The sequence below is a fragment of the Capricornis sumatraensis genome, chromosome 11 (assembly GCF_032405125.1).
Source record: "Capricornis sumatraensis isolate serow.1 chromosome 11, serow.2, whole genome shotgun sequence".
NCBI classification, from domain to species: domain Eukaryota; kingdom Metazoa; phylum Chordata; class Mammalia; order Artiodactyla; family Bovidae; genus Capricornis; species Capricornis sumatraensis.
This window is the reverse complement of record NC_091079.1, coordinates 35,997,100-36,024,260: the sequence shown is the minus strand read 5'-3', so window position 1 is coordinate 36,024,260 and position 27,161 is coordinate 35,997,100. Positions and strand designations below refer to the sequence as shown.

Genomic DNA, 27,161 nt, shown 5'->3' with positions numbered 1-27,161 from the left:
CACAGAGAGAATCCACTATCATGTCTTGCCTTGCCAAAGCAAATCTCAAATAGCTTGCATAGCAAAAATCATTCTGAGACAAAAATTCATAAGATTATCAGCTTCTTAAATTTGCTTGAAAGGAAGAATGTAGTGAACACTTGGCCTTGAAGAATTCTAAACAATACTTGGAACCTTCAGAAAGACTCTTGCTCTTGGGCATTTGAGCTGCTGAGGGCGTGCAGGAAACTAGCTCACTTACCATGAGATTCTTCTTACACACACACACACACACACACACACACACAGACTCCACTCCTGCTTGGTGGGTGCTAGGGCGACATAATAGGAAGAAGGGCTTTTAAAATTTCACAAGTAAATTTTATTGTGGCCACAGGTCAACAGCAGAACACGTGACAGCTGGGGTTCATATTCTCCCCGTCTCCTGTGTTATCATATAAATTAAATATGGAGAGGTACACGCAAACAAACCTCCTGAAAACCGAGGAGCTGTTTTCAAATCGCCATTTCCTAGAATAACACACATCACTGCTTCATAGTGGGGCAAAAAGCCAGCCTACTAGTGCACAGTGCTTCCTGTACAGAACCACAGGGCCAATGTTCAGAGCCTTTTTAGCTGGCTGGGAGCATGGCAGCCACTCAGCACTGCTCCTAGCAGTTCAGTTTCAGAATAAAAATATAAAACAAGAAAACTGTGGGAAACATCATAGCCTTCAAAATAAAAAACTATTTGGTGACAAGCCTAGCTCTGATGGAAAAAGCCCACCTTGGCAGGGGGGCAGGGGGGAAGACTTGTGGGTGCTGAAGTTGGTCTGATGTACCTTCATGACTCAAAACAGCCCTTCAAACACAGATGAGTCTAAAGCCATTACAACCCAGAATTATGGGATTCACTTAGATGTGCTTATAACACCTCCTGAAATAAGATCTACATACAAGGAGCTGCACCCTCCTCACAACTAACTGAAGCATATGGCCATGGGGGTGTAGATGGGGGGCTGGTTTACCCCCCCCAAAAAAAAGACAACTTAAATGGAGTTTAAAGTTCTCCCCTCCACTCTACTCAATAAACACATACCCAGAATGAGAACAAAGTAGGATCAATGACCAGATGCCTTTCCACGAGGCCTCCCTGTGGCCAATGTGAGCTGGAATTTTCTAGCACAATGCAAATCCACTACTCTGAGTACACACAGCACCCTACACAGTTGCCTGCCCTGGGTTAAACCCAGACTCTATGAAAGGTGCAACTCCACTAGAGTTTTGATCACTTAACTTAGGATAAAAAAACACCTAGCAATGACTCTCATGCCTCAATACCGATCTGGAGTCCTCACTGACTCAGCGGTGCTTTTTTTTTTTTTAATCACAATAGCTGGTGAGGTGGCAAACGGTGACAACTGACAGCAGGTCACGGCAATTCCAAAGGCCAAGGAAGCTCTTCGTCCACTGCTCTGGCTTCTGCCCTAGGGTTACGGTTCTGCCACTGTGAAACGTTGTCAACAGGTCTCTGTGGCCAAGCCGTGGCAAAGGTCAATAAATAAAGAGCTGGTCAGAGGCAGAACCATTTTCCGGGCAGACTCCTCTAGCTGGGAATGGGGGGTGATGGCGGGGAGGAAGGAGACGTGTGTGCGAGGAAGAGGTGAGAGCCCCGTGGACAGGGGTCTGGTGACCCAATGCCAGACGCCCAGCTTGCTGCCGGCAGAGCCGGACCTGCCAAAACCCATCACTCAGATGGAAAAGGAAAAAGACATCAAAAAATACTACTAATAATAATGGTAATATGGCCAGTTCTGAAATTTGCACAGTTGATAATTTGTTCTTCTTAGCAGTAAGGACTTAAATGAGAATCATGAAACTCGAGGAACACTTTTTTTTTTTTCCAGGATTTAAAAAACTGTTGTCTTGTTCTGAAAGACTACATTCAGTGTGGGTCAGATCCAACAGCATCAGCTAGAACTCAGTGGTGAAGGTCACCCCGAGCTGGGAGGAAACGTCATCTGAGAGGAAAGGCTGGTGGGCAGGCCGGAGGCCGCTCCTTCACTGATCCCCGAGCCGAAAGCCCTGGCCCCAGTTGTGCCGACCGCCTCCGCCATTCTGATCGGCTGCTCGCCTCATGCTAGCTGGGGGCACACCAAACCCCGACACCCCTCCTCTTCTGCTGGGTAGCCAACGGTACCTGGAGCACAGTGGACGAAACACAAAATGAGAGAAAACCACAAAGTCATTTCCACGGAGTTGTCCATCCTTATCTCCCTGCCCGGGGCTCCCGTGGCATCTGTCTCATCGAATTACGTGCATCTGTGGCCACGGAGAGGCTGAGGACAATGTCTCATTTAACTCTGTCTGATGGCTCAGCAGGTAAAGAATTCACCTGCAATGCAGGAGCCACAGATTCAATCCCTGGGTTGGGAAGATCCCCTGGAGGAGGAAATGGCAACCCCCTCCAGTATTCTTGCCTGGAAAATCCCATGGACAGAGGAGCCTGGTGGGCTACAATCCAAAGTCCTGGTGGACTCCATGCCCTGACCACAGAAGGCACTCACTATTTATGATTTTTTTAACTAAGGTTTCACACTAACATCACACTCTAATTTTTTTTTTCCTGATTACAAAAGCAATTTATGTGGGAACAGTTAAGTATGGAAACAAAAACATTAACACCCACAAGCCCAGCAACCAGAAAGAACCATCTATACAGCATTTTGGTTTATATAAACATGTAGCTAGCTTGCTCAAAGGACCCTAAGTAAATTCAGTTCCAAGGACAAATCCGCAACCACGGCATCTCCATGACGCAACTGGGTTCTTCGCGTCCATCGAGGGACAGTGAAGAAGGCGGCTTTCTGTCTTGGAGTTGGGCGTGTTTTCAAGTTCATTCACTGTGTGTCCTCCAACTGCATTCTTTCCATCTCATTGATGGTGGGAAAGCTGAGGCCCAAAAAGGTTAGCTGATTTCCCAACTTACAAATTAATAAATTCAGAGTCACAGAACAGCTAAGAAAATGTAAACCCAGGACTCTACGTTCTCAGTAGTTTTTCCAACTGTTTCCCTTCCTTGATTATTAGTCAGCTGAGCATCTATTTTCACCTGCTCCACTTATCAGACCTGATGGCTTGATCTCTGGCTTGACGCACAGAGACTGTGACCTGATGTCCCGTTTTAAACCCCTCATGGCACCAAGAGCTTCCCTGGTGGCTCAGATGGCAAAGCGTCTGCCTGCAATGTGGGACCCAGGTTTAATCCCTGGGTGGGGAAGCTCCCCTGGAGAACGGAATGGCAACCCACTCCAGTACTCTTGCCTGGAAAATTCCATGGACTGAAGAGACTGGTAGGCTACAATCCATGGGGTCGCAAAGAGTTGGACACAACTGAGTGACTTCACTTTCACTTGGCACCAAAAACAAACCACGAGGGGTGACTTGCCCACAGCAGGAAGCCTGAGGAGCTCAACTTTATCATAAGGCATTTCCCTCACACTGGGTACTGCTTGTTTAAAAATGCATCTCATCTTCACAACTGCCCTACAACAGGTACTATTATTACCCCATTTTATAGATGGGAAAACTGAGGCAGAATTGAGTTGAGCTCTTCTGAAGTGACAGGCAGGATTCAAACCCAGGCAGCCTGACTCTGGAGCTCACACCCTACCCCACAGCATACAGAGTGCTTGATTCAGATGACAGCAGTTAGTGACCAAAGTCCTCATATCTTTACACATCAACCCTGTTAGCTGCACGCTCCCTCTCCAGAAAGACAATTAAACCCCTTGTAAAAACAAAAATAACAGAAGAAGCTCTACCTTTTTTTTGGCCACACCTCTCAGCATGTGGGGTCTTAGTTCCCCAACCAGGGACCGAAGCTCTGCCGCCTGCAGCGCCAGTGCGTTTTCTTAACCACTGGGCTGCTAGGGAAGCCCCTGTCTACTTTTCTAAGCAGAAGGCAAAAGACTGACACATCTTGCTGCTGCTGCTGCTGCTAAGTCGCTTCAGTCGTGTCCGACTCTGTGCGACCCCATCGACAGCAGCCCACCAGGCTCCCCCGTCCCTGGGATTCTCCCGGCAAGAACTCTGGAGTGGGTTGCCATTTCCTTCTCCAATGCATGAAAGTGAAAAGTGAAAGTGAAGTCACCAAGTTGTGTCCAACTCTCAGCGACTCCATGGACTGCCTTAGAATTCTGTAATTCACATCTTCCCTTTTCAGCAAATTCAGCTTGATCATTAAATCAACATGTATTTCCAAGCACTGGTTTCCCAACATTCATAATGTTCTGGCACAAATAACATTCCTCCAAAGTATATAATAAATTGGAAGACTTAAAAAAGGCAACACCAGGGCTGTCTTGCTTTGCTTCTGACTCTGAGACAATATGGAAGCCATCGCCACTGCTTAAACAGATAGTGAAATTAAATGCAAGTAATTAGTATAAAAAGATACCCAATTATACATAATCAACAAAGATTTATGATAATTTCAAAGCAGTTACTGCTTCTGTAAGGAGCTACATTTTGTCATCTGATCTTTATGTAAAATTTCACAGAAGGGCTTCCACCAACAGGGAAAGCTCATGAGGAAGGCAGGCTCCAGTGGGCTGTTGGTTTTGCCACTAGAATCTCATACATGTTGTTGCCCACAACTGAGAAATGTCTCCAAGCCATTAAATCAGAATATGGCCGTTTAAAGTAAAATAACTCTTGGCTGCCCCCTAAAGCAACAAGTTTTGTTTTGTTTTTTTAAAATGATGCATCTGCCATCAGACTTGATAAACCTAGATTAAAAATCCAAGCCTGCTGTAATTGTGTCCTTTGATAATTAGAAAGCAGATTGGTCATCAGGTTTTTTTTTTAGCCTGAAGGCAACTCAAGACTCAGACGGTAAACAAGTTTCTTTTCATGCTCTTAATGAAGGGGGGGAAAAAAACGAAGAAAAAGACACACATACACAACAGTAGTGTACTTCTCTGTATATTTCACAAGGAAGGACTTTCAAATACCTTCCTCTAGCCTATGAAAGTGAGGACAGGGGGAGGCACTCAAGTTTTACTGGCCTCATTGGCCCCTTGGAAGAATGGCAAACTGCAGAACATTAAAATGAGCAAGATGTGAAAAGGGGTTTTTTTGCTTTTTTTTTTTTTAAGCTTCTAAGCGCAAGCTATCACCACATATGCTCAACCAGAGATCAGGAGTGACTGTCAGGCCGGCTGTGACACCAGATGGTGATTTTACTGGTCCCTTCTCCAACAGCCATTTGCTTCCCTGACAAGATGGTCACACTGCTTACACACTTAAGTGTGTCAGCATCTCTGAGTGGGTGGGAGTGTGCATCAGAATCCCGCCCCTGCATCCCCGCCCCAACTTCAGGCTGAGAGAGCTTATATTTACTGAGTACCTACTACTGTGCTGGTGAGGGTGAACCCCACTTCGGCCATCCTGTGAGACGGGGCCACCCCTCAACTCACAGACTCAAAAGAAAGTTGGGGGGAATTTACTCAGTCACTTTCCCAATATCCAAACTGGTCGATGAGAGGAATGGGACTCCAACCCAAGTCTGCCTCCAAACCAAAGCTGGGCCCTCAGCCTTCTCCCTAAGTACACCCTGCAAACACAACAGGAAGCAGGACACAACCCTCCAGTCTCTCATTTTAATGCTGCAAAATCCTTTAAACATTCTAGTCTATGATACTAAATATAAAAATGTTCTAAACTGCTAACCAATGAACCTACTTACCCTCTGATGCCTTCCTCAGCTGAAATCTTGGGTAAAACTGGCACCTCTGCCCCCCTGGCCCCCCGATGCTCACACTGGAGCCACTCATGAGCGCCCCGCCCGCTCGACAGAGCCCACAGCTCCCTGTTCTTCTCCTGGAGCCTGGATTCAGGCTCTTGTGTCCTTGACTGTAAGACACCACAGAGGTTACTCTGGAAAGCTGACCTTCACCTTGCAATCCTAAAATAAACACAGCCCTTCTTGAGTTTTCCCATGGCTGACATACAGGCCATTTCGGGGTTTTATAGATAGAAGGCTCCAGGAGAAGAGCGGACCTCAGCTTAGAGTGACCAAGGCAAGTCCATCAGACAAAGAGGGAACTCCTACTCCTCATGGAGTCTTTATCGGGAGGCAGACGACCATAGGGACTGTCAAACAAGAGGGGGTAGAAGCACTTACAAAAACTGAGGCGTGGATAGAAAATTCCTCCCTCCCAAGTCCATGGGGTATCTGAACATGAGGAAGAAATAAAGATGTCCGACAAGATTTCCAATTAGCTCATTGATGACCCTGCAAACAGAGAGCCAGGTGAGTTTTAAGACATTCAAGCAGTAAAGTGAGCCGCAGCAAGTTTTAACTAATTGCAGAGGGGAGAGATCCCTCGAGGCAGCTCATTTCTGGTCCCTGGGAGTCTGCGACAGCTCAACAGTGAGCCCTTGTACAGTCTGAGGGGCATGCACATTCTGAATGAGAAGAAAATTCAGTCCTCTTGAACCAATGGTGTCTGGGCTCTTCAAGGCCAGCTGCCTCTCTGACATCTCTTTCAAGCCCCAGCCCATTCTCAAAACATTGTTTTTGCTACTTTCCTGCGTCAGGAAGCGGTGGGGGTTAGCTGTAAGCTTCTGAACGCTTTCAGTCACAAACACCATATTTTCAAAATAGGGGTATATTTGAAGGCTGGCAAGAGAGAATCACAGGAGCAAGGAAGGATGAAAAATGTCTGCTCCTCCTGTTCCTGGAGCCACAGATCACACCTCCCTCGCCTCTTGTGTCCTCGACTGCAGGACACCAGAGAGATCACTCTGGAAAGCTGACCTTCACCTTGTAAACCTAAAATAAACATGGCCCTTCTTCAGTTTTCCCATGGCTGACATACTGGCCACTTCAAGGTTTTACAGACCCACTCCCACGGTTACATATCCGCTGTCTCCACCTGCAACGTCATTCCTGTTAGGGACTGATCATGTCTACAGCTGCTCCCAGACCAAAGCCCAGGAGTTGCTCTGCTCTAAACAGAGTCTGTTTACCCAACTCATTCCCTTCTGCCTAGGGCTACACAGCAGAAGTCAGAACCCCATAGGGCAAAGACATCATCAGGTTAAGAAGTAGTACTATCAAAATCTGTTTTAAAACACTAAAAATATTTTGAAGTGTACGAAATAGGAGTTCTTAGAAGAGCTGCATCTTGAAATCCTCCTTCTGAAATTATGAATGGATCCTTTCAAGGTTTTCCTAAGCCTCAGGTCTAATTCCAGACTAGAAATTTGACCCCATTTGGCCCAAACTTTCGTACTATCAAATCACTGAAAAAACTTCCCATCTGAGAATCTGTGCATTCTTATGACTGGTGAACAGTTTCCAAGGCATTTTGGAAATGCCTTAAAAATAAAAACATGAATTTTATGCACAGGGGAGACAGCTCAGATAAAATTAGGTCTATACTTGCTCAATCTGGACAGTGAATCCAGAAATAAATATTTGTTCGAAAACACATATATGGAAGCTATCCTATGACAACAAACTAACAGCAACAAAAAACCATTCAGGGTTAAATGTGCTTAAAGCCCTGCAATTTTAATCAATCACATCCAAATGAGATTATTTCAAAAGTGTCATCAGTGCTGAGAATCTTCGAAGTGTTATAAAGATTAGGGAAGGAACATAAAGAATAATGGAAGTCTTCCAAGGGTCAACTTGAAATTAAATAAATCTACTATCACTTACGAGCCTCCAATGATATAGTTGAATCCAAGGATAACCCAGGGTAAATAACAAGCCTAGGAGAGAATATACAGAAACATGAATAACTACACCTGCAGAGGATACAGTTGCCAGGGGGCTAAACTGGGTAAGGTTGTCCTGACAAGGGTTTTTATACATCCTTTGGAAAGTCACTGCAAAAATTCCTTAGCTCAATCTAGCATCACTCCTAGTATACTTGAAACTTTCCATCTAAAATTATACTTATTCATATGTTGGCAACTGGAGAGACAGTACTTAGCACATAGTTTTCAGATGTAATACAGGACCTGTTGAATTATAACAACCAGCTTTAGAAAGTAGACGAATGGCCTCTGGATGCTAATTAAAAAATGGTCCATAATAAGAAGGAAGGCTCCAGCCAGCAAATTGTCACCTATCAACTATAAAACAGCTCATTGTTTTGGGTTCTCCTTTTATATATTTCACGGTTACTTTGAATTCTTATCAAATTATACATCAGTATCTTGAACTAATACTCTCCCAAATAAGACAGCTCTCCAGATGCATTCAACATTTGAGCCCCTGTGAAAATTTTATAAACAGCAAACCTCAATGAAGTAGGGTTGGGAGACCAGAAGGGGGAGCTCTAACGTCCTGTTCCATCAGCTGAGCCCAACAGGAAGAAAACAGACTTCTTTCCTTATAAGGATTCAGCCAATGAAAAGCTTTGTTTATCACAGCCCTCCTGACTTCCTTTTCCTCTCTATAAAAGCACTCTCCTACCACCGGGTGCAGGGACCAGGATGTGGCTTGCCATGGCTATAGAAGCTCTCTACCGGTCGCCAGTAAACTTGTCTGGGCTGGAGATATATCTGGCAGCCTATTTACTTGAGGTTAACACCCCTTAACAGAGTCAAGACATTATGCTGCCGCTGCTGCAAAGTCTCTTCAGTCGTGTCCGACTCTGTGCGACCCCATAGACGGCGGCCCACCAGGCTCCCCCATCCCTGGGATTCTCTAGGCCAGAATACTGGAGTGGGTTGCCATTTCCTTCTCCAATGCATGAAAGTGAAAAGTGAAAGTGAAGTCGCTCAGTCGTATCCGACTCTTAGCGACCCCATGGACTGCAGCCTACCAGGCTCCTCCGTCCATGGGATTTTCCAGGCAAGAGTACTGGAGTGGGGTGCCATTAAGAGCTAAAGGAGTTACAAAAATATCACAAACTGGGAAAGAAAGGGTTACATATCAATAACTCGAAGACAGAATGTGGTAAGGACTGTAAGAAGAACACAAAATATTTCAGAAGCCCAAAGGCAAGACCAATTCCAGGCAGGAGAGAAAGAAATATGTTCAGTCCCAACTCAGATTAAGAATGGGCAGGATTTACACAAGGAAGAAAATCAAAACGATGTTACAGGTGGAAAATTGTGAGAGGAGGCACAAAGGGAAGTGTTGGAGGGTGGGGGGCAAAAAACCAATCTGTTTCAGCTTAAGTGTAAAATACCTAACAGGGGAATGATAAGAAGAGATTTTTAAAGGGAGGGCTCCATCTGAGTATCCTTCCTTCCCTCCCTCTACCACACTCACATCCATGAGATCACTCAGGACACACGCCTGAGGGGCCTGAGGTCCAGAGGGAGTGAGGTCAGCAAAGGAGGCGGGATTGACTAAAGAAACCCAGGGTAGCTGAGGAGGGGAGAAGGGGCCTGCCTATGGTTTACTGCTCTGCAGCGACCTCTGCCGGACATGTCAGAAAGTACACCTCTGGGCGGAAGAGCAAGATTTTTTTCCAACTAGGTTAGAGTACCTTAAATCGTGTTCCAAACCAAAATGACACAATCATGTCTCGATTCAGCTGGGCCCAGACATAAAGCACTGACATGATCAGAGGAATCATCAGCAACTGCAACAAAAGAAGCAAACATGTAAAGATAAGGCTAAAAACAGAGGCTTAGCGTCAATCTTTTTTTTGTTTTTAACTTCTCTCCTCCAAATAAATTCTCACATGGCTATTCAAAATGCAGAAAAGAAATTCAACTCATCACAATTATAAATTGGCCCTTTTACTTAAACATGCAATGCATGCTTTAAAATCCTCTAATAAAATACAATTACATTATTTGGGATAGATTCAGAAATACCAGGGTCAAGTTCTGTTACTTGAAAAAAGTATGCAAAAAGCTTTACTTTTGGTGTATTCTCAATTTAAAAAAAATACACATCCATGTATGTGCACATTTCTGGAAAGAAACCAGAAATGAGCAAGGAAAGTAATGATTTAAGTAACACGTTAGAATCTTCAAAATACCGTGTAATTAACGTAATGTAATGCAATTGAAGCTTCTTTCGAAGTTTAAACTTCTGTCGAAGGCCATTAACAGTAAATCTGAAACATATGAAAGGGCAAACAGTTTCAAGGGACACTTACCTGCATATCCATTGCTAAGCCAGTAATCTTGGTTCATCAAGTTAAAGATCAGACACAAATACATCATTCCACACCTAATAACAGTTCATTTCATTCCAGTTTCTGGAAGGAAAAACACTTCTCTATAGTTCAGGTTGCTTAAAACACCCCAGAACACAAAGGTATCTAATCACCGTCACTGTGAGCACATTATTAGACTTTCCAATGATGAAGAAACTAGAAATTAACTGCTTTGGCCCATGATTCAGTTTGGTCGCCTGTGTCCTCTGCGCTTTGCCACTGCAATTAGCAGATGGAGGGGCCTGTGCCCCCTGAAAGAGCCAATGCTTCTACTGTCATTCAGTGCTCCCCAGCACAGGTGAAGTCCAAAACAAGCTTTTTCTCTTCCCTTAGAGGAGGGGAAAGGGCGTGCAAAGTGCCACACTTTTCGGGCTCTTGGTCAGGTTTCAGTGGACGCTGAGCCCCAGAGCCATTCTGAGCTCACCAACTCTGCACCAGGCTGGAGCTGACAAGCCCCTTCTGCCGCACTCACCACCTGGGAAGGTCCGCAAGCCGCAAGGCTGCTGACAACCGCGGCTGGCTCACAGAGAGCAGAGAGGCCCGCAGGGCCCTCACAGAGGGACTGAATTACTGGACGGCACTGAAGTCAGGAAAGGATGCTGGCTGCAAATTAGGTTTCTGATAAGGACCGCAGCTTTCAAAAGCTGTCTCATGGCACGGAATCTCTTTGTGCTGCAGTCAACAAGCTGGCACACCCGAGAACACAGAGAAGTGGGGACGAGAAGAGGGGACGGTAATAAAACTCAACCAAATGTGGAAAAGCCCCACAAAGACAACAGCGAGAGAAGGCATCGCTCTGGGGCTATGTTACTTACAACCACTACTGGAAAGAACTTTAACGATTCTTAATTATTAACTACAGTAAATACAGATGCAAATGACTACCACTGGAAACGTTCTATAGATTACTGCCTGTTTCCCCAAACCTGAAAAAAAAGAAAACAAAACTGGTTATTTCTGGCCCCAAATAACAGATGAAAGGATACCACGATGCAAATCCAGTTGAAGAGGAGCATGAATAAATAGTCTGCTGGCCTCCCATCAAAAGCTCCTGGAAACAAAAATAAGTCAAATGTCATGGTTCGGAATTTCAGAACAAAGGAACTTCAATGTTGAGAAATACTTCAAAAAACTATGGAGGAAGCAAAAACATGAGAATATTTTTAAATCACTCCTCGGAAGCAAAAGAACATTTTTTTAAAACCTAAAAGCACGTCTGCAGTAAAGCCCTGAAGTAAAGTCACCCGGGTATTAAGGCTAATCTGTGCCCTCTTGACTGAATTCCAGTCCGTTACATGCTCTGCCTGACTGGCAGGAGCCAGGAGAGATCCAAAGGGAGGACAGTCAGGTCACGGCTACTGCGAAGCCCCTCACAGCCTGCTTGCTGGACTTTCCTTCTCAGCTCTCATCACGAGATGGAGGCGCATTTGTGATGCCTGGTTCATCCCTTCTTCACCCATTTGCCCGTAGGCTATGTCAGGAGGAATCACGTCCATACTGCCTACCGTTGTGACTCCTCCCCACGAGGCTGTACTTACACACACACACGCTACCTCTCGGTCCGGCACTGGGCTTACTGAGACGACTCAGTCTCCATCTTCCAGGAGCCCACACTCTAGCAAAGGACAACGATGGTGGGAGTGGAGAGTAGCAGAAAGTCACGCCTTTCTGCAGCCTTGATTCTTCCTCCTCCTCCCCCAAGTGAGGGAGGAGGAGAAGACCTATCCCCCTTTTTACAGACGAGGAAGTACAGCTACCTGACCAAAGCACCCAGCTTTTAGAAGCAGAGTGAAGTCTAACCACTAGTGAAGGGTTCTTTCCGCTACACCACGTCCTAGGCTCTGTCTTACTACTGGGCTGAAAAATGGACATTAGCCCCGCTTTCTCTTCTGAGGACAGTCCTCGCGCCTCCCGCTGGCAGACTAGGAGAGGGGCAGAGGAAAGAATCGAAAGAGGCCAAGGTCCCTCTATCTCGGCCACTTCCCCTCCCCTCCACACCCCATCACAATGACATGATACAGAGTCCACTTTTTAAAAATAACCCTAACAAGCTAAAAAAACACAAGAAACTAGTGAACATAACAGAAGAGAAGCAGACTCGCCGAGGCAGAGGACAAACTGGCAGCCATTAGTTGTGGGGGGGCAACATGGAGCTGAGGGGCAGGAGGCACACACTTCTAGGTGCAAAACAGGCTCGAGGGGGCACTGCGCAACATGGGAAATGCAGCCAATACTTTCTAATAACTGTAAATGGAAACCAGCCGTTGAAACCTACAATTTTTTAATTAAACAATAAATTCGAGCTTCCCTTGTAATCCAACAGTAAGGAATCTGGCCTGCCACCGCAGGGGACACTGGTTAGATCCCTGGTCTGGGAAGACCCCACGTGCCATGGGGCAACTAAGCCTGTGCCACAACCACTGAGCCCACATGCTCTAGGCCCATGGACTGCCACAAGAGAAGCCACTGCAATGAGAAGTCCATGCACCACAACGATGTTGCCCCTGCTCACCGCAACTAGAGGAAGCCCAAACGCAGCTACGAGTACTCGCCGCAGCCAATAAAAAGACAAAAATAAAGTAACAATAACAACCTAACAAGTATCAGAGAGGCAGAAAGAAAATCTACCTAAAAGAAACTAGATTTCAGGCAAAAGTCGCTTCTCTTTTCCTTATCCACCTCCCACCCCACCTCAAAGGCACACTCTAGCCACGGTTGAAAGATGCTTAATGGGAGGGGATAAGGATGATGTATCAGAGCTGAAACTCTTCACAAAATCTCTACATTCTAGAAACAGCTGTGCTTCTTTTGCTGTGGTTTTGGCTTTGTGATTTCTAAGGATTCTTTAGATTGAATATTTAAAATACTGTAATTACATAAACTACAGTACTGTATTATTTGGCAAGCTTGCAACTGGAAATTTACAAATTAACTGGTCCTCAAATTGCAGTCTTCTAGTTTCACATCAGAATCCTTATAAACCAGCCAACACTGCTAGATACTTAAAATAGCCAAGCAGGAAAAAATGCAGGTGGCAAACATTTTGTCACACTGTTATCTTGAAACTGTATGGTGGAAGGCAGACGGGGGTCAGTAAACTGGGTTCCAGTCCTAGCTGTTTCTCAAACGGCTTTGTACCACCTCTCCAGACCATTGTTTTCTTGTCTGTGAATTGAAAGGGTTAAATCGAAAGCTCTCAAAAGTTCCTCTCTACATGAATGCTTGTATAGCATTATTCATAACAGCAAAGAAGAGAAAACAAGTCAAATGTCCATCAACTTATGAATGGAACAACAAAATGCGGTAAATCCATACAACAGCATCTTAACTTGGCAATAAGAAGAAATGAAGAGGGACTTCCCCTCGTGGTCTAGAGAAGACTGGACTCCCAATTAAGACTCTGCGCTCCCAATGCAGGGAGCTCCAGTTCCATCTCTGGTTGGAGAACCAGATCCCACATGGCACAACTAAAGATCTCGAATGCCGCAACTAAGACCCAGAATAGCCAGGTAAATATTTTTTAAAAATAATTTTTTAAAATTAAAAAAAAGGAATGAAGTGCTAATCATAAATACTACATGGAAGAACCTTGAAAAACCATGTTAAGTGAAAGAAGCCAGTCATACAAGAGACTGCAGATTGTATGATTCCATTTATAAGAAAAGAGGCAGAACATAGGTGAGTGGTTGCCTGAGGGCTGCAGCAAGGTCAGGGGAAATGAGACTGAATAGAAATGGGGAACGGCTACAGTGATGAAATGTTCTAAAATGGATTACAGCAATGACTGCACAGCTCTGTGAATATCCACTGAGTTATACACCTTAAATGGGTGGAACCGTATGGTATATGAATTATAGACCAATAAAGTTGTTTTTAAAAATGCCTCTCAGGGGACCTCCCTGGTGGTCTAGTGGTTGAGAATTTGCCTTCCAATTCGAGGGACATGGGTTCGATTCCTGGTCAGGGAACTAAGATCTTACATGCTGTGGGGCAACTAAGTCCACGTTCCGCAGCTCAGACCCAACACAGCCAAAATAAATAAGTATTTTTTTTTTGTAATGCCTCCAAGGACTTCCTGGGCAATCCAGTGGTTAAGACTCCACACTTCCAATGCAGGGGACCCAGGTTCAGTCCCTGGTTGGCGGACTAAGATCCCACATGCCACGCAGTATGGCAAAAAATAAATAAATCCTAGCTGTATATTTTTTAAAAGTTGAGTGTTTCCTCATGACTGATTTATGTCTGCTGCTACTGCTAAGTTGCTTCAGTCGTGTCCGACTCTGTACGAACATACTGACGGCAGCCCACTAGGCTCCCCCTTCCCTGGGATTCTCCAGACAAGAACACGAGTGGGTTGCCATTTCCTTCTCCAATGCATGAAAGTGAAAAGTGAAAGTGAAGTCACTCAGTCGTGTCCGACTCTTAGCGACCCCATGGACTGCAGCCCACCAGGCTCCTCCGTCCATGGGATTTTCCAGGCAAGAGTACTGGAGTGGGTTTCCATTGCCTTCTCTGATTTATGTCAATGTATGGCAAAAATCACAATATTATAAAGCAATTAGCCTCCAATTAAAATAAACATTAATTTTTTTTTAAGTTCAGTGTTTCACTTACAGAGACGAAGTCTAGGCTTTTACTTGCAATAAAGCAGTGTTTTTCAACACCAATTTAGGAGATGTATACACTTCAGCCCAACTGTGCCTTAAAAAACAGGGATTGCCATGTGACAGAAATGAAGGAGATGTCACGATAAGTGAGAGGTATACCACCTCGCCACACAGGATATGAACAAAATGTGGAAACTTCTGCCCTCGTATCTCTGTCACCTATAAAATGGTGACGCTGCCACTGACACCCCACGATGCTCCTGTGGGGATTAAAAATCAAACAATCTAAGTGCCTTGTAGAGTCCTGGCACAGTTAATACTTACTGAACGTTTACATCGTTATGCCATTTCTTTTTTTTTTTGGGGGGCCATACTGCGTGGCTTGTGGGATCTTAGTTCCCTGACCAGGGATTGAACCTGGGCCCCTGGCAATGAAAGTGCTCACTCCTAACCACTGGATCACCAGGGAAGTCCTGAGTCATTTCTTTATACATGCTAACTGCCCTCAAAATTCCTCCACTACATGAATACACGGATTAGCAAAATAGACAAAAACAACACTTAAACAAACCAGGGATGACATACCTGTTTCGAGTCGAGTAGAGTACTGATATAAGAAGTACAAATTGACCAAATAAAGAAATCCAGTGCCTGGGCCCACGGGGAAGTAAAAGGTGGCAGTGATTGGCCTCCAAATCTGTCCAGACCAAAATAAAACACAGCTGTTAGTTTCTCTAAGCTGAGGTGTTCTTTTTTTTCTTTTAACAAAATTAACCCTTGCAAAACATTCTCCTCAGTGATAAGAGCTATCACCAGTATAATTTAAGAAAACAACTGAAGAAAAGTTTTATCAGCTACAGTCCCATCAACCTGCAAGTCCATGGAGTTAAGATGGGATCATTTAACAAACAATAAATACTTCTAGACAAACTGAAAACAATCAATAAACACAAGTATTTGGCTAATCCTTACTAGGATCAGGCTTACAGCTATGTCTATCACAAATGAATTACAGGGCACTTCCCTGGTGGTCCAGCAGTTAAGAATCTGCGCTTCCACTGAAGGGGGTGTGGATCCAATCCCTGGTTGGGGGAACTAAGATTCCAAATGTGAGCTGCCTGCTAAGAGCTTCAGTCGTGTCTGACACTTGTGACCCCCTGGACTGCAGCCCACCAGGCTCTTCTGTCCATGGGATTCTCCAGGCAAGAATACTGGAGTGGGGTGTCATGCGCTTCTCCAGGGGATCTACCCAACCCAGCGTCTCTCACATCTCCTGCATTAATTAGCAGGCGGGTTCTTTACCGCTCGCGCCACCAGAAGCCCAAGATTCCGAATACTGTGGCCAAAAATAAACAAATAAAAATTTTAAAACTGAATTACAGTGTCAGGACTTCCCTGGTGGCCCAGTGGGTAAGACCCCAAGCTCTCAATGCAGTCCAAGTACTCAACTCTGAGTGAGAGTCGTTCAGTCATGTCCAACTCTTTGTGACCCCATGGACTACACAGTCCATGGAATCCTCCAGACCAGAATACTAGAGCAGATAGCCTTTCCCTTCTCCAGGGGATCTGCTCAACCCAGGGACTGAACTCAGTTCTCCTGCATTGCAGGCAGATTCTTTACTAGCTGAGCCACAAGGAAAGCCCAAGAGTACTGGAGTGGGTAGCCTACCCTTTCTTTAGCAGATCTTCCCGACCCAGGAATCAAACCAGGGTCTCTTGCATTGCAGGCAGATTCGTTACTGAGCTATCAGGGAAGCCTGTAAATAACATTTTGCATCTTATTCTTGTCTAATTTACTGGCTAACACCTCCAGAACATCAAACAGTAGTGGTTGAAGATGGCAGCCTTCCCAGACTTTTGGAAAAGCCATAACGCTGGCTTTTGGCTTGACAGCTGCGTGTCTTACTGCATGAGTATGAAAGCTGGGGTCCCTACATCAAGGAGGTCTCAATCATGGGGAGCCTGTTCAAAGAAGCAAGAGTGGGTACAAGGAAGGGAACTTTGGTCTCAGAAAAATGAGTACAAACTCTCCAAGAGCTGTGAGAGTACAATAAATGTATGGGTACGGCTAATAATCTGGGTGTGGCTGGAACAGAGGGCATTTGTCGTGGGGCCTGGCCAGGCATGGCTGGCAGGTCACATTCTCCAAGTACAGGACTGTAACCCTCTGAGCTTCATTCCCAGTGGGGGAAAATGCACTTTTCATACCGTGAAAAGTCACTTTCCAGCAACCCTGTGCTTAAACCAGTAAAACAACACAGGTTAAAATTCATTTGGGTTTGTTCACAATTTTATCACAGAAACAGAACAGTCAGACGGAAAGAGCCCTGGAAATGATTTGAAAAGACAAGAGATTTCAGCCACGGCTTACATGTTATCACTCTTCTGCCGCAGTTTCCATTGTAAAAGAGGAATGACATCCTCATTGCTTTTATCCATTTTGGTCAATGGTTTAAAAAAAATAATAATGTGCTATTATGTTCATGTGCATTCAAGAGGTGGATTTTATAGATGAGGCAACAGGATGAAAAAAGGTTAAGCAATAGCTAATAATTGGTAGAGCTAAGAAAAGTTTGTCCCAGACAGCCAGACTCCGGAGTTTATGACACTAAGCCCCTATTTTTACAATGCCTCTCACAAGTGACATCATTATCAGGTATAATTAAAAATGGTAAAAATTTTCAGTACTACTATACTGCTTGTAAAATCCTCAAATGAACTGAGAGCAAGCCCACAAATTCACACTCTCTGCTTCAGAAAAACACTGGGGGTAAAAGGCCAAAAGCAAGTGAGCTGTGGCCTTGGCTCTTAGGAACCCGTGCAGCCTTGGAAATGTCTCGACCTTCGAGTCTGCATCTTCATCTACCCTGTGACATTTGTCTTTGACTCTCTTCTTCCTTGACTCAGATTTTGTCAAAGCTTGCAATTAAGAAAGTAGATGAAAAAAGTGCTTTACCAAAAAGAAAAAAAAAAAGTGTGGGTGTACTATCATTACAATATCTTTTAAAAGACACGTGCTGACCTGGTTTTTACACATTCCCATTTTAATCTACCCCCACATTCTTCTACGTTACTCGAGGCCTGATTTTGGAAAAGACACCTCCAGGTTCTTTTGACTACATTTTTCATTAACACTGAGGACACGATACTATTTTTAGCCACTGTATGCACCTGTGCCTTGGAAGTCAGCAACTGTCAAAATACTGCACTTTTTTCCCCAGTTCATTAAGCTTACCCTTGAGTTATACGTGCTCTCACTGACCTAAGGGACTTGGAATTATCTTTGTATTACTTTAAAATTATAATATGAAAACACCAGGAGATAGTTCATCATTTCCGGACACAATGTAATATATTTTTGAAATCCCCATTGAACAACGTAGCCAACTAAATGCTCTCCTCTCCTCTAATGGGTATGGAGACAGTTAGTATAAGGAAATGGCTTTATTTTCAGGGCTAGGAGTGGTAAAGGCACTTTTTTGACCCTAGAAAGCCTGCACTGATCCCCTGATCCCTAAGACACAGCCAGAGGCAGTGCAAAGGGCATGGGATTTACAGGCAAGCATCTTATTTTAACTCCGTGGAAACCCCAAGGCAGGAAGCATCACCACTCACCTTTTCAAGAGGAAAGCTAGGCCCCTCATTAGAGTTGAGGTATCATGCCCAGAGTTCCTCACTTAATGAAGGCAAGAAACCCACGTGCTCCCTGGCATAGAGGCCTTCAAAGAAACACCAGACACTGTTCATCAGCGTAAGCTACTGGTCCAGCGACTTCTGATGAGTGTTTAGTTCAACTACCCTTGAATGAAAATCTCTCAAACAACGTGCCAACGTGCTACTGAAAACATTACAAATGCCATCCAGAGCCTAGGGTAGTTTTTTTTGTTTGTTTGTTTGTTTTTACTATCAGAAACAAAAAATTGTCTGCAACAGTAAGGACTGGTTGATTTGGAGTTAAAAAAAAAAAATTCTACTTGGGTCATCAAGTAAGTAAGAAAGAAGAGCACCAAGGGGCCAAATGCTGGTATTAGCAAACTCCAGCTTTTCCTTTTTTGGGCGGGGGGAGGTGGGGGAAAGGGGATGGGGAAGGGAACACTAGACAGGCAAGAAAAACAAATGAAAGGCGCTCAATTTCAATTGTGGACTTTAAACTAGCTATAGGGGTCATCAATTCTACTCCTAGGTATACACGTATACTTATGTTCACCAAGAAGTGTCCACTATTCATCCTAGCCAAAGCCAGAATTCCCCCCAAAACCCTGTTACCAGAAGAAAGGGTAAATAAATGGTGGTGTGTTCACACAAGGGAACAATACAAGAATGAGCAGTCTGTAAGCACGCACAACAATGTGGGTGACTCTCAAACTGCTGAAAAGAGGCTAGACACACAAAAATAAATATTTATGTAATTTCATTTATGCACAAGTTAAGAAAAAACCATCTACAGTATCAAAAGTCAAGACAGTAGTTACCCCTGGAGATGAGAGTGACCAGAAGGGAGCAGAAGGAAGGTTTTGGGGGATGCTGGCAATATTCTGTGTCTTAATCTGGTTGCTAGCTACAAGGCAATTATTTTACATATATATATATGAAAGGGAAAGTCGCTCAGTTGTGTCCGACTCTTTGCGACCCCATGGACTATACAGTCCATGGAACTCTCTCGGCCAGAATACTGGAGTGGGTAGCCTTTCCCTTCTCCAGGGAATCTTCCCAACCCAGGGAATGAATCCAGGTCTCCCACATTGCAGGCAGATTTTTTTTACCAGCTGAGCCACCAGGGAAGCCCGTATATACACGTATATCCTGCCTGTATACTGTAACCCGACAAAAAGTTTTATAATGGAGCTGTGAGCTAATGGGTAACCTTAGGTACAGACCACGGCAGAACCGTGTAATGTGGAGAGCGCTGCAAAGGAAAGATTTAAAACTGTACATACCAGAACACTTGCCACTGAAGTTCTAAATCCAAACCCTGAAGCTACTTTTATGCTCAGCCCCCAGACCAAGTTCATTCCCCTCCCAGTTGTGTGTCTATATAATGCTTCCCCAACAAACTCAGGTGTCAGTCTGCTAGGCTTGCTGTCATCAGGCTAAATGCAATATTGTGAGCAAAAGCCTGGCAAATATGCCACCAGGCCCGAACACCGACTTGGCTGGTGCCAGTTCTTATTATTCCTGGAAACAAATTAAGAAAAATTGAGAGTTCGTATCTTCTCATTTCCAGTCAGGATGCTTTTAACAGAACCAAAAGAACAGGAAAATAACTCAGCATTACACAGTTACATTTCAATTACAGATTAAAATTAGAATATTACTGCTCAAGGAGAGAAGGCAGCAAAGGCAGGAATTGGCTAATAAATAAAAACAGGCACTATTTTTTAATCGATTATCCACCAGACTATTTACTGGGCACTTCACAAACATTTTTCCATGTTTTATATGAGAGGCATGAAGCAGATAACATTTTTCCTCGAATTGAAGATAATCATTCTTGTTTCCAAAATTAGGATATGCCTTATAATCAATACATTCATTTAGTGTAATTTGTACTTTCCTACTCTTCCAAAAAATATTAGAGGAGCATGTCATAATCATTGGATGACAACAGAGTTAACTTATAAATTATCCCCACTTTCAGTGAAGAGAGGGCTTCCCTGGTGGCTCAGACAGTAAAGAATCTGCGTGCAATGTGGGAGACACAGGTTCGATTCCTGGGTCGGGAAGATCCCCTGGAGAAGGAAATGGCAATCTACTCCAGAATTCTTGCCTGGGGAATCCTGGCAAGGATATCCTGGCAATTCCCTTGCCACCAGGATTCCAGGATGCTGGTGGGCTATATAATCCATGGGGGGTCACAGAGTCAGACACGACTGAGACACTAACACACTTTCAGTGAAGAAACCGATACTCAGAAAGGACAAACAGCTTTCCTGGGGGCATGCCACTAGCAAGGGGGCTGAGCCACGCCTGGGGACCATGACTCAACTGCTGGAAATCCACAGTCTTTCTACCCTCACAGAGAAGGAACAATAATTTGCTATGCTTGGTTAGAAAGAAATCACACTCAAAAATGTTTTGTTAAACACTTCACTCTGTATTTTGGTAGATATGCAAAGGAGTTAAGAGAACTATCTGAAACTCACCAAAATAGAAACTGAAACGGCAGCTGTCTATCAGCTGGGATAACACTGACCTCAGGATGACTGTGGGGGCTCAACGAGGTAAACTATGAAGAAGCCAACACAGATGTAAGGCGGTGATGTTATTTTGCCCAAAGAAATGAAAATCCCCGTGCAGGGAGCCCTGAAAGACATTTCAGAAACCACAAGGGCAGCAGCAAATTGCCATCTCTCTTCCAGTTAATCAGGGACCAATATGGAGCCATTTCATCCCTGTGGACTAGCTGATTGATGGGTGTGAGATGTGAAGGATGAAGAACTGTGGACAACAGTACAGTGACTCTTAACACATACCTATGCCTTTCCATCAACCCAGACTAAGAAACCGACGTCACAAATATCAGAGTTCCAAACCAACAAGCTTATCACAGGAAACCCATGGATAAGGAGGAAAAACAGCCTGTCTCACTTCCAACATGAATTCTCAATTTTAAACCGAACATCCCCAAGTTGTTCAAAGATGCAGCTTTTAAAGAAAAAAATGAGCCTCTTGCAGAAAGCACATCACACACTGTTTGCCTCCATCCATCAGTCTCTCAGATGTGGTGTTTCCTTGAACTGCTTCAGCTGAAATGAGCTCCTCCAGGTGGGTCTGCAAGCTAAACTTGTTCAGAAAGAGCAGGAGTCAGAGCAGCAGAAAGAAAGGACAGATACTGGTCTCTCTGCACCTGGGCAGTCAGCGTACGGTCCTGCCTCCTGCCAACAGCTTCCCCCATTTCTCAGGATAACAAGCCCATAAGAAATAACCCAAGGGAACGTGGGAAAACCATGCAAAGTGTGACATGAATGATGACCTTTCTGATCAGTTCACCGTTTTTAACATTATACACCTGGAATCTATTAGAGGGCTTCCCAGATGGCGCTAGTGGTAAAGAACCCACCTACCAACACAGAAGAGGAGCCTGGTGGGCTACAGTCCATGCAAAGAGTCAGACACAACTAAAGCGACTTGGCACAGTCTGTTACAAAGACTTGCTTTTCCTAAGCTGACTACAGAAGTAACCAAGGTTTTGCAAGGAGAGCCAAAGAGCCAGTTTTGACTAGGCCCTTCTCATTTATGCCCGTTTACTATTTACGATCATTTATGACTGCTGCGCATTACCTAACATGCCGCTGGGCACAAAGTGCACAGCATTCACCCAGGCAACAAACATTTCACCAAAACAAACAGAAAAGAATATGCAATTCTGGCTGCACACTCAGATCATCCTCTAATACCCAACTGCCTTACTGAACTTCACCCAGATGCCTACAGGATCTTTAGACTTACTATGGCCAGAATATAACTCTTTATCATACCCTCCTCCACCCCCAAAACTCGGCCTCCCTAAACATTCCCAATCCCAGAAAAGAGCTCCACCAGCGACTCAGTTGCTCCTGTGAAAACAGTGACCTCTTCGAGACCTGCTTCTTCACCCATTCACCCTTTGCATCCATGAGGCTGCAATCTTGCCCACTCCAACTCCAAACCTATCCACTTCTATCTCTGAGACACCCTGATCCAAATCACCATCTTTCTTGCATTCTAACTTGACTTATCTCTCTGGTCCCGTTACCTAGCCCTCCCTTGCCACCAGTCACAACATCAAGTTCATCCCACAGAGTTGTTTAGTCGCTTAAGTTGTGTCTGACTCTCTTGTGACCCCAGGGACTGTAGCCTGCCAGGCTCCTTTGTCCATGGGATTTTCCTGGCAAGAATACTGGAGTGGGATGCCACTTCCTTCTCTAGGCAATCTTCCTGATGCAGGGATCGAATCCTGCATTGCAGGCAGATTCTTTACTGTTGAGCCACTAGGGCCTCCCTTCACCCCCTAAAGAGTAGCCAAGAGAATATTTTAGTCCTTTACTCAAAAGGCTCTGCCTTTCTAGTGCCTTCAAATTAAAGTTCAACCACAAAGCCCCAGCCTACTTTTCCATCTTTGCTTTATTGTACTTACCCCCGGCTATCTCTCTGTCTTCCCTACTAATCCTCATCCCTCCCACTGACTCTGCACTAACCATTCAGTCTTCTTCCTGATTCTAATTCCTCCCTCTAAGCCTTTCACTTATTCTTTCTTCTTCTTGCAAAGATTGTCTCCAGAGCCATATCTTCCCAAAACTGGCTCATCTTTCAGATTTCAGTTCAAATATACTCTCTGAGGCCTTTCTAGAATACTCTATCAAAGTCACCATCGCATGCCTCTCTTATTTTCTTCCTGTTCACTGTTGTACCCCTAGTGCCCAGCACTGGTTCCATGCATTCAACCAATAAGTAAGCACTTGCTATGTGCCAAACACGGGTCCAGGAAACAGACTGGTACACAAGACAAGTGATGCTTGTGGAGTTTTATTCTCTGAAGGGAAGCAGGCTGACGGACACCAAGGGGTGATGTGCAGCAAGAAAAATTATCGGTAAGGGAGACAGACTGAAGGAGAGGCACTGTTTTAGGGCAATCATAAATGCCAATAAGGTGGCATTTGGGCAGACTTGAAGGAGGTAAAGAGGTAAGCTATGTTGATCGTACTCAAGCAGAGCAACCTCATGTGCAAATGTCCTGAGGAGGGATGGCGTTAGGTGCTGAAGAAACAGGAAAGATCCCACTGTGGAACCTAGTGTACAAGGTGAAAAGTAGGAGATGAGCTCAAAGAGGCAGCAGGAGGCCTTGCGGGCCAAAGGACTTGAACTTCACTCAATCAGTTGAGAAGACATTGAAAGGATCTGGGCAGAAGACTGACAGGACATGGATTTATGTTTTAAAAGGATCACTCTAACTGTCTGGAGTTAAGACTGAAAGGAACCAGGCTGGTATGAAAATGGCTTGCAACAGAGAATAAAAAGGGACTCCATTCTGGATATTTGTCTAAAGTAAACAGAATTTGCTAACAGACTGTGGGATGTGACAGAAGTCAAAGATGACTCCATGACTATTAGCTTGAGCTCCTATAAAAATGGAGTTGGCATTTACTCCTAGGGGAAAGGGTATAGTGTTGGACACATTAAGTGTGTGATGTCTGTTAGTCATCTAAGTAGTCATTTCAAGTATATGGCTGGGCGTACAAGTCTGGAAGTGAGACAGATCTGGACTGAAAGTATGTATATTTGTATTTGAGAAACTTCAGCTTGTAGAAATGATTTAGAGCCATGAACTAAATGAGATCACCCGCAGCTAGGGAGAATACAGGAAAGAGGGCCTGGGGTATACCACAGTATTTAAAGATCAGGAAGATGAGGAACCAGCAAAGAAAACTAAGAAATAGCCAGTGAAGAGAGAGAAGACAAGAGAGTGTTACCCACAGTCCAAAAATGTGTTGAAATTAATGTCAGATCTTAGTATCTGACCTGCACTGATTAAAGATTTAAATCACAGAATCCTGTGAATAAAGACAAACCTCCAGAAAACTAATACTCGCTTACTAGGAATATTACCCTGGACTGTTTCCTTAATGCTTAAAAAAAAAAAAAAAAATCCATTTCTGGAGCAATTTCCTCTTTACTCGGTCCTTCATAAATTCAACTACGACCTGCCAGATACTAAGGACTTGGGAGACACACAAACAGACTCACTCTTTGCACCTCGGACTTTCAAATCACTCCTGCTGGGAAGAAACTTCATTAATATAAAAAGAACTCGGCTGGTGGTTGAGCAAGGCGACGTCCACATGCCACCCACGTGGATGGCAAAGCGAGGTCGGAGGGCAGGTGCTCCAGGTGGCCCCAGCCTGCCACTCACTGGCGTCCCACAGATCGACAACTTATCAGTCTTACCTTCCCAGTGGCGCCTTCTCGGAGCCCAGAGCGGGGGGAGCACAATCTTAACAGAAAGACAAAATCAGTCCCTTCCCACCGGGCCAAACCCTGGAGCCTCCGTATCTCCAGCAATCCAGGCCCACGCTCGGACGCTTTGGCAAAGCAGTCCACCCGTCCGTCCAACCGACTCCCGGACCAAAGGACCCCGCCCTAAACCGCGGGAGTCTCTGCACTACAAATCCCACCAGGCACCGCGCGTCCGCAACCGGTCAGTCTACGCTCCGCCGCGGCGGGGCCACCTGGGGTCTGTAGGCGTCACTTGCCCCGTCGTCGGTCAGTACCTGAAAGCGATAGAGGAAGGCTTCGGGCCAGAGGAAGAAATAGGCCGGGCTGATGAGACCGAGTTTGCCGACTAAGGGCACCGCGACGGTGGCGGCGAACCAATAGCGCGTGATGGTCGGGATGCTCCTAAACCAGTCCCCGATGTCCGACATCTTCGCCTCTTCGGTGGCCGGGATGCGCACAGCCGCCCGACTCCCCGTCCCTGCCCCCTCACGACGCGGCCTGCTCTGCGAGTGGAAAATGTCCAGGCGGAAGCCGCCCTAGCCCCCGGTGCAGAAGGCGGGGACCGGCGGACGTGGCGCCACCGAATTCGGACCAGCAAGGGAGAGTTCGGCGGCGAAACTTCCCCTTCCGGCGGCCGCCGACGAACTTGACCAGAAGCCCCGCCGCTTAAAGGGCAAGCATAGTTTTTCACTACTGGGTAGAAGCTTGGTGTCTCGGAGGCGGGGCGGAGAGGGGCGGGGCGGAGAGGGGCGGGGCCGGGCCGGGCCGACAACACGACTGGTGGGGAACAGTGGTTGCCAGCAGCAACGACAAATATTCCGGCCAATGGCGAGACTGAACGCCCTCTACCTAGTCCTGCGGATTTATAATCCAGGTGGGTCTACTTGGCGAGTATTTAAAGGAGAAGGAGGAAATTAAACTACCACGTAGCTGCTCATTTGTTCGTCGTTTCGGACAAAAGTTTGTTGAGGGCTTGCTAAGTGCCAAATAGGCTTCTAAACCCTGGAGGTGATGCAATAATCAGAGCTGTTGGACCTTCTCCCCTGGAGCTTACATACTAACCAAGATAGGGAGGTAATGAGCAAATAATTGAATAAGATAATTACAAGCGAGTGATAAGAAAAATAAGGAAAATAAATTAGGATATTGGGGGGTAGAGTGGCACGGCGGGAGTGCAGAAGTGTGGGAAGAGATGGCCACTTTAAAAAAATTTTTTTTTCAGATTTTATTAATTTTTGGCCGCACCCTGCAGCATATACGATCTTAGTTTCCCAACCAAGGACTGAACCTGAACCCCCTGAAATGAAAGACTGAGTCTTAACCACTGGACAACTGGAGAAGTTCCTGAGAGATGGCCACACTAGATGAAAATGGTCAAAGAGAACTTGCAGGAGGTGACCCTTGAGCTGAGCTCCCCGCCCCGCCCCGCCCCGCCAAGCAAAACTCAGGAGTTTTCCAGGCAGAGAAAATAGCCACTTTGCACACACATAAAAATGTTCCCTGCCATGTCAGTAAACAAACAATGTTGACTTCCATTTCAGTAAACAGTGACTATTGCCTGCCATCAAGCCATCTGCCACTGCAGCACCCAGATTGTGGGCGCCCAGGAGGAAAGCAGGATACTGGCTCTAAATAGTTAAGATGCATATCTAAGGTATAATTTCAGTGAGCCAGATTCTTGCATCTTCCCGTAAATCGGAAAGCACTAAACCATTAACTTGAGATGTCTGGTTTTTGTGATTAGTACTAATCTTTTCATATTTGACTGTGTGCTTTGTTTCAGCAAAACCTCCTATACATCCTGACTTCTCCCTTGCCTCTTCAGAGCAGTTCTTCAGAGCTATGTTGTTGTTTAGTCACTAAGTTGTGTCCAACTCTTTTGTGACCCCCATAGACTGTAGCCCCGCCAGGCTCCTCTGTCCATGGGGTTTCCCAGGCCAGAATACTGGAGTGGGTTGCCATTTCCTTCTCCAGGAGATCTTCCTGACCCAGGGATTGAACCTGTGTCTCTTGTGTCTTCTGCAGTGGCAAGCAGGTTCTTTACCACTCGCACTACCTGGGAAGTAAATTCCTCAAATAAAACCTAACTCATGAGTTTTAGGTTATGCAGTTTTTCTTCAGTCAACAGCTCCAACTGGCTCGGATTGTTGAAGGAACTGAAAGCAGAAATGATCCAGACTCAATCTAGTTTCCTGGGTAGGACTTAAATTACAAGTAGATGAAAATCCATCAGGCTTTTAAAGGAATATATCAAAGGATGCAGAGTTGATGTTTTCTGCTTGTTTTCAGATGTAGGATTGCTGGGCTGCACCCTGCAGACCCTGCAAGCCCCTTACATGCCCAGCTTCAAGACCAAAGAAATGATGATCTTTTCCTTTTATCAGTTCATTTCATATTTTCTATT

The 27,161-nt window shown here is 45.1% G+C and overlaps 1 protein-coding gene across 3 annotated transcripts; it reads right to left on the bottom strand.

Annotated features, from left to right (window-relative positions):
- On the bottom strand, positions 1-25,383 carry DERL1 (derlin 1). Of its 3 annotated transcripts, none has more exons than XM_068983343.1 (8): positions 25,033-25,383; positions 15,371-15,482; positions 11,165-11,229; positions 10,119-10,145; positions 9,498-9,593; positions 7,712-7,764; positions 6,167-6,277; positions 1-2,179 (listed from the first exon to the last, which is right to left on the bottom strand). In XM_068983343.1, exons 1-8 carry the CDS (start codon positions 25,183-25,185, stop codon positions 2,041-2,043), a joined length of 756 nt encoding a protein of 251 aa, XP_068839444.1. In that variant the 5' UTR covers positions 25,186-25,383; the 3' UTR covers positions 1-2,040. The 3 variants fall into 3 exon arrangements, with proteins under 3 accessions (XP_068839444.1, XP_068839445.1, XP_068839446.1); XM_068983344.1 differs by having other exon boundaries at positions 6,167-6,217; XM_068983345.1 differs by lacking the exon at positions 25,033-25,383 and adding an exon at positions 24,710-24,810.
- Between the last annotated feature and the right edge of the window lie 1,778 nt (positions 25,384-27,161).

Excerpts from the sequence above, each read along its gene's own strand:
- DERL1 (XM_068983343.1), bottom strand. The coding sequence starts at position 25,185 with ATGTCGGACATCGGGGACTGGTTTAGGAGCATCCCGACCATCACGCGC. Across the intron at positions 15,483-25,032 it reads CCTTCCTCTATCGCTTTCAG|ATTTGGAGGCCAATCACTGC; the intron begins GTACTGACCGAC and ends TGGTCTGGACAG. Across the intron at positions 2,180-6,166 it reads CTATCCACGCCTCAGTTTTT|GTACCGTTGGCTACCCAGCA; the intron begins GTAAGTGCTTCT and ends ACTGTGCTCCAG.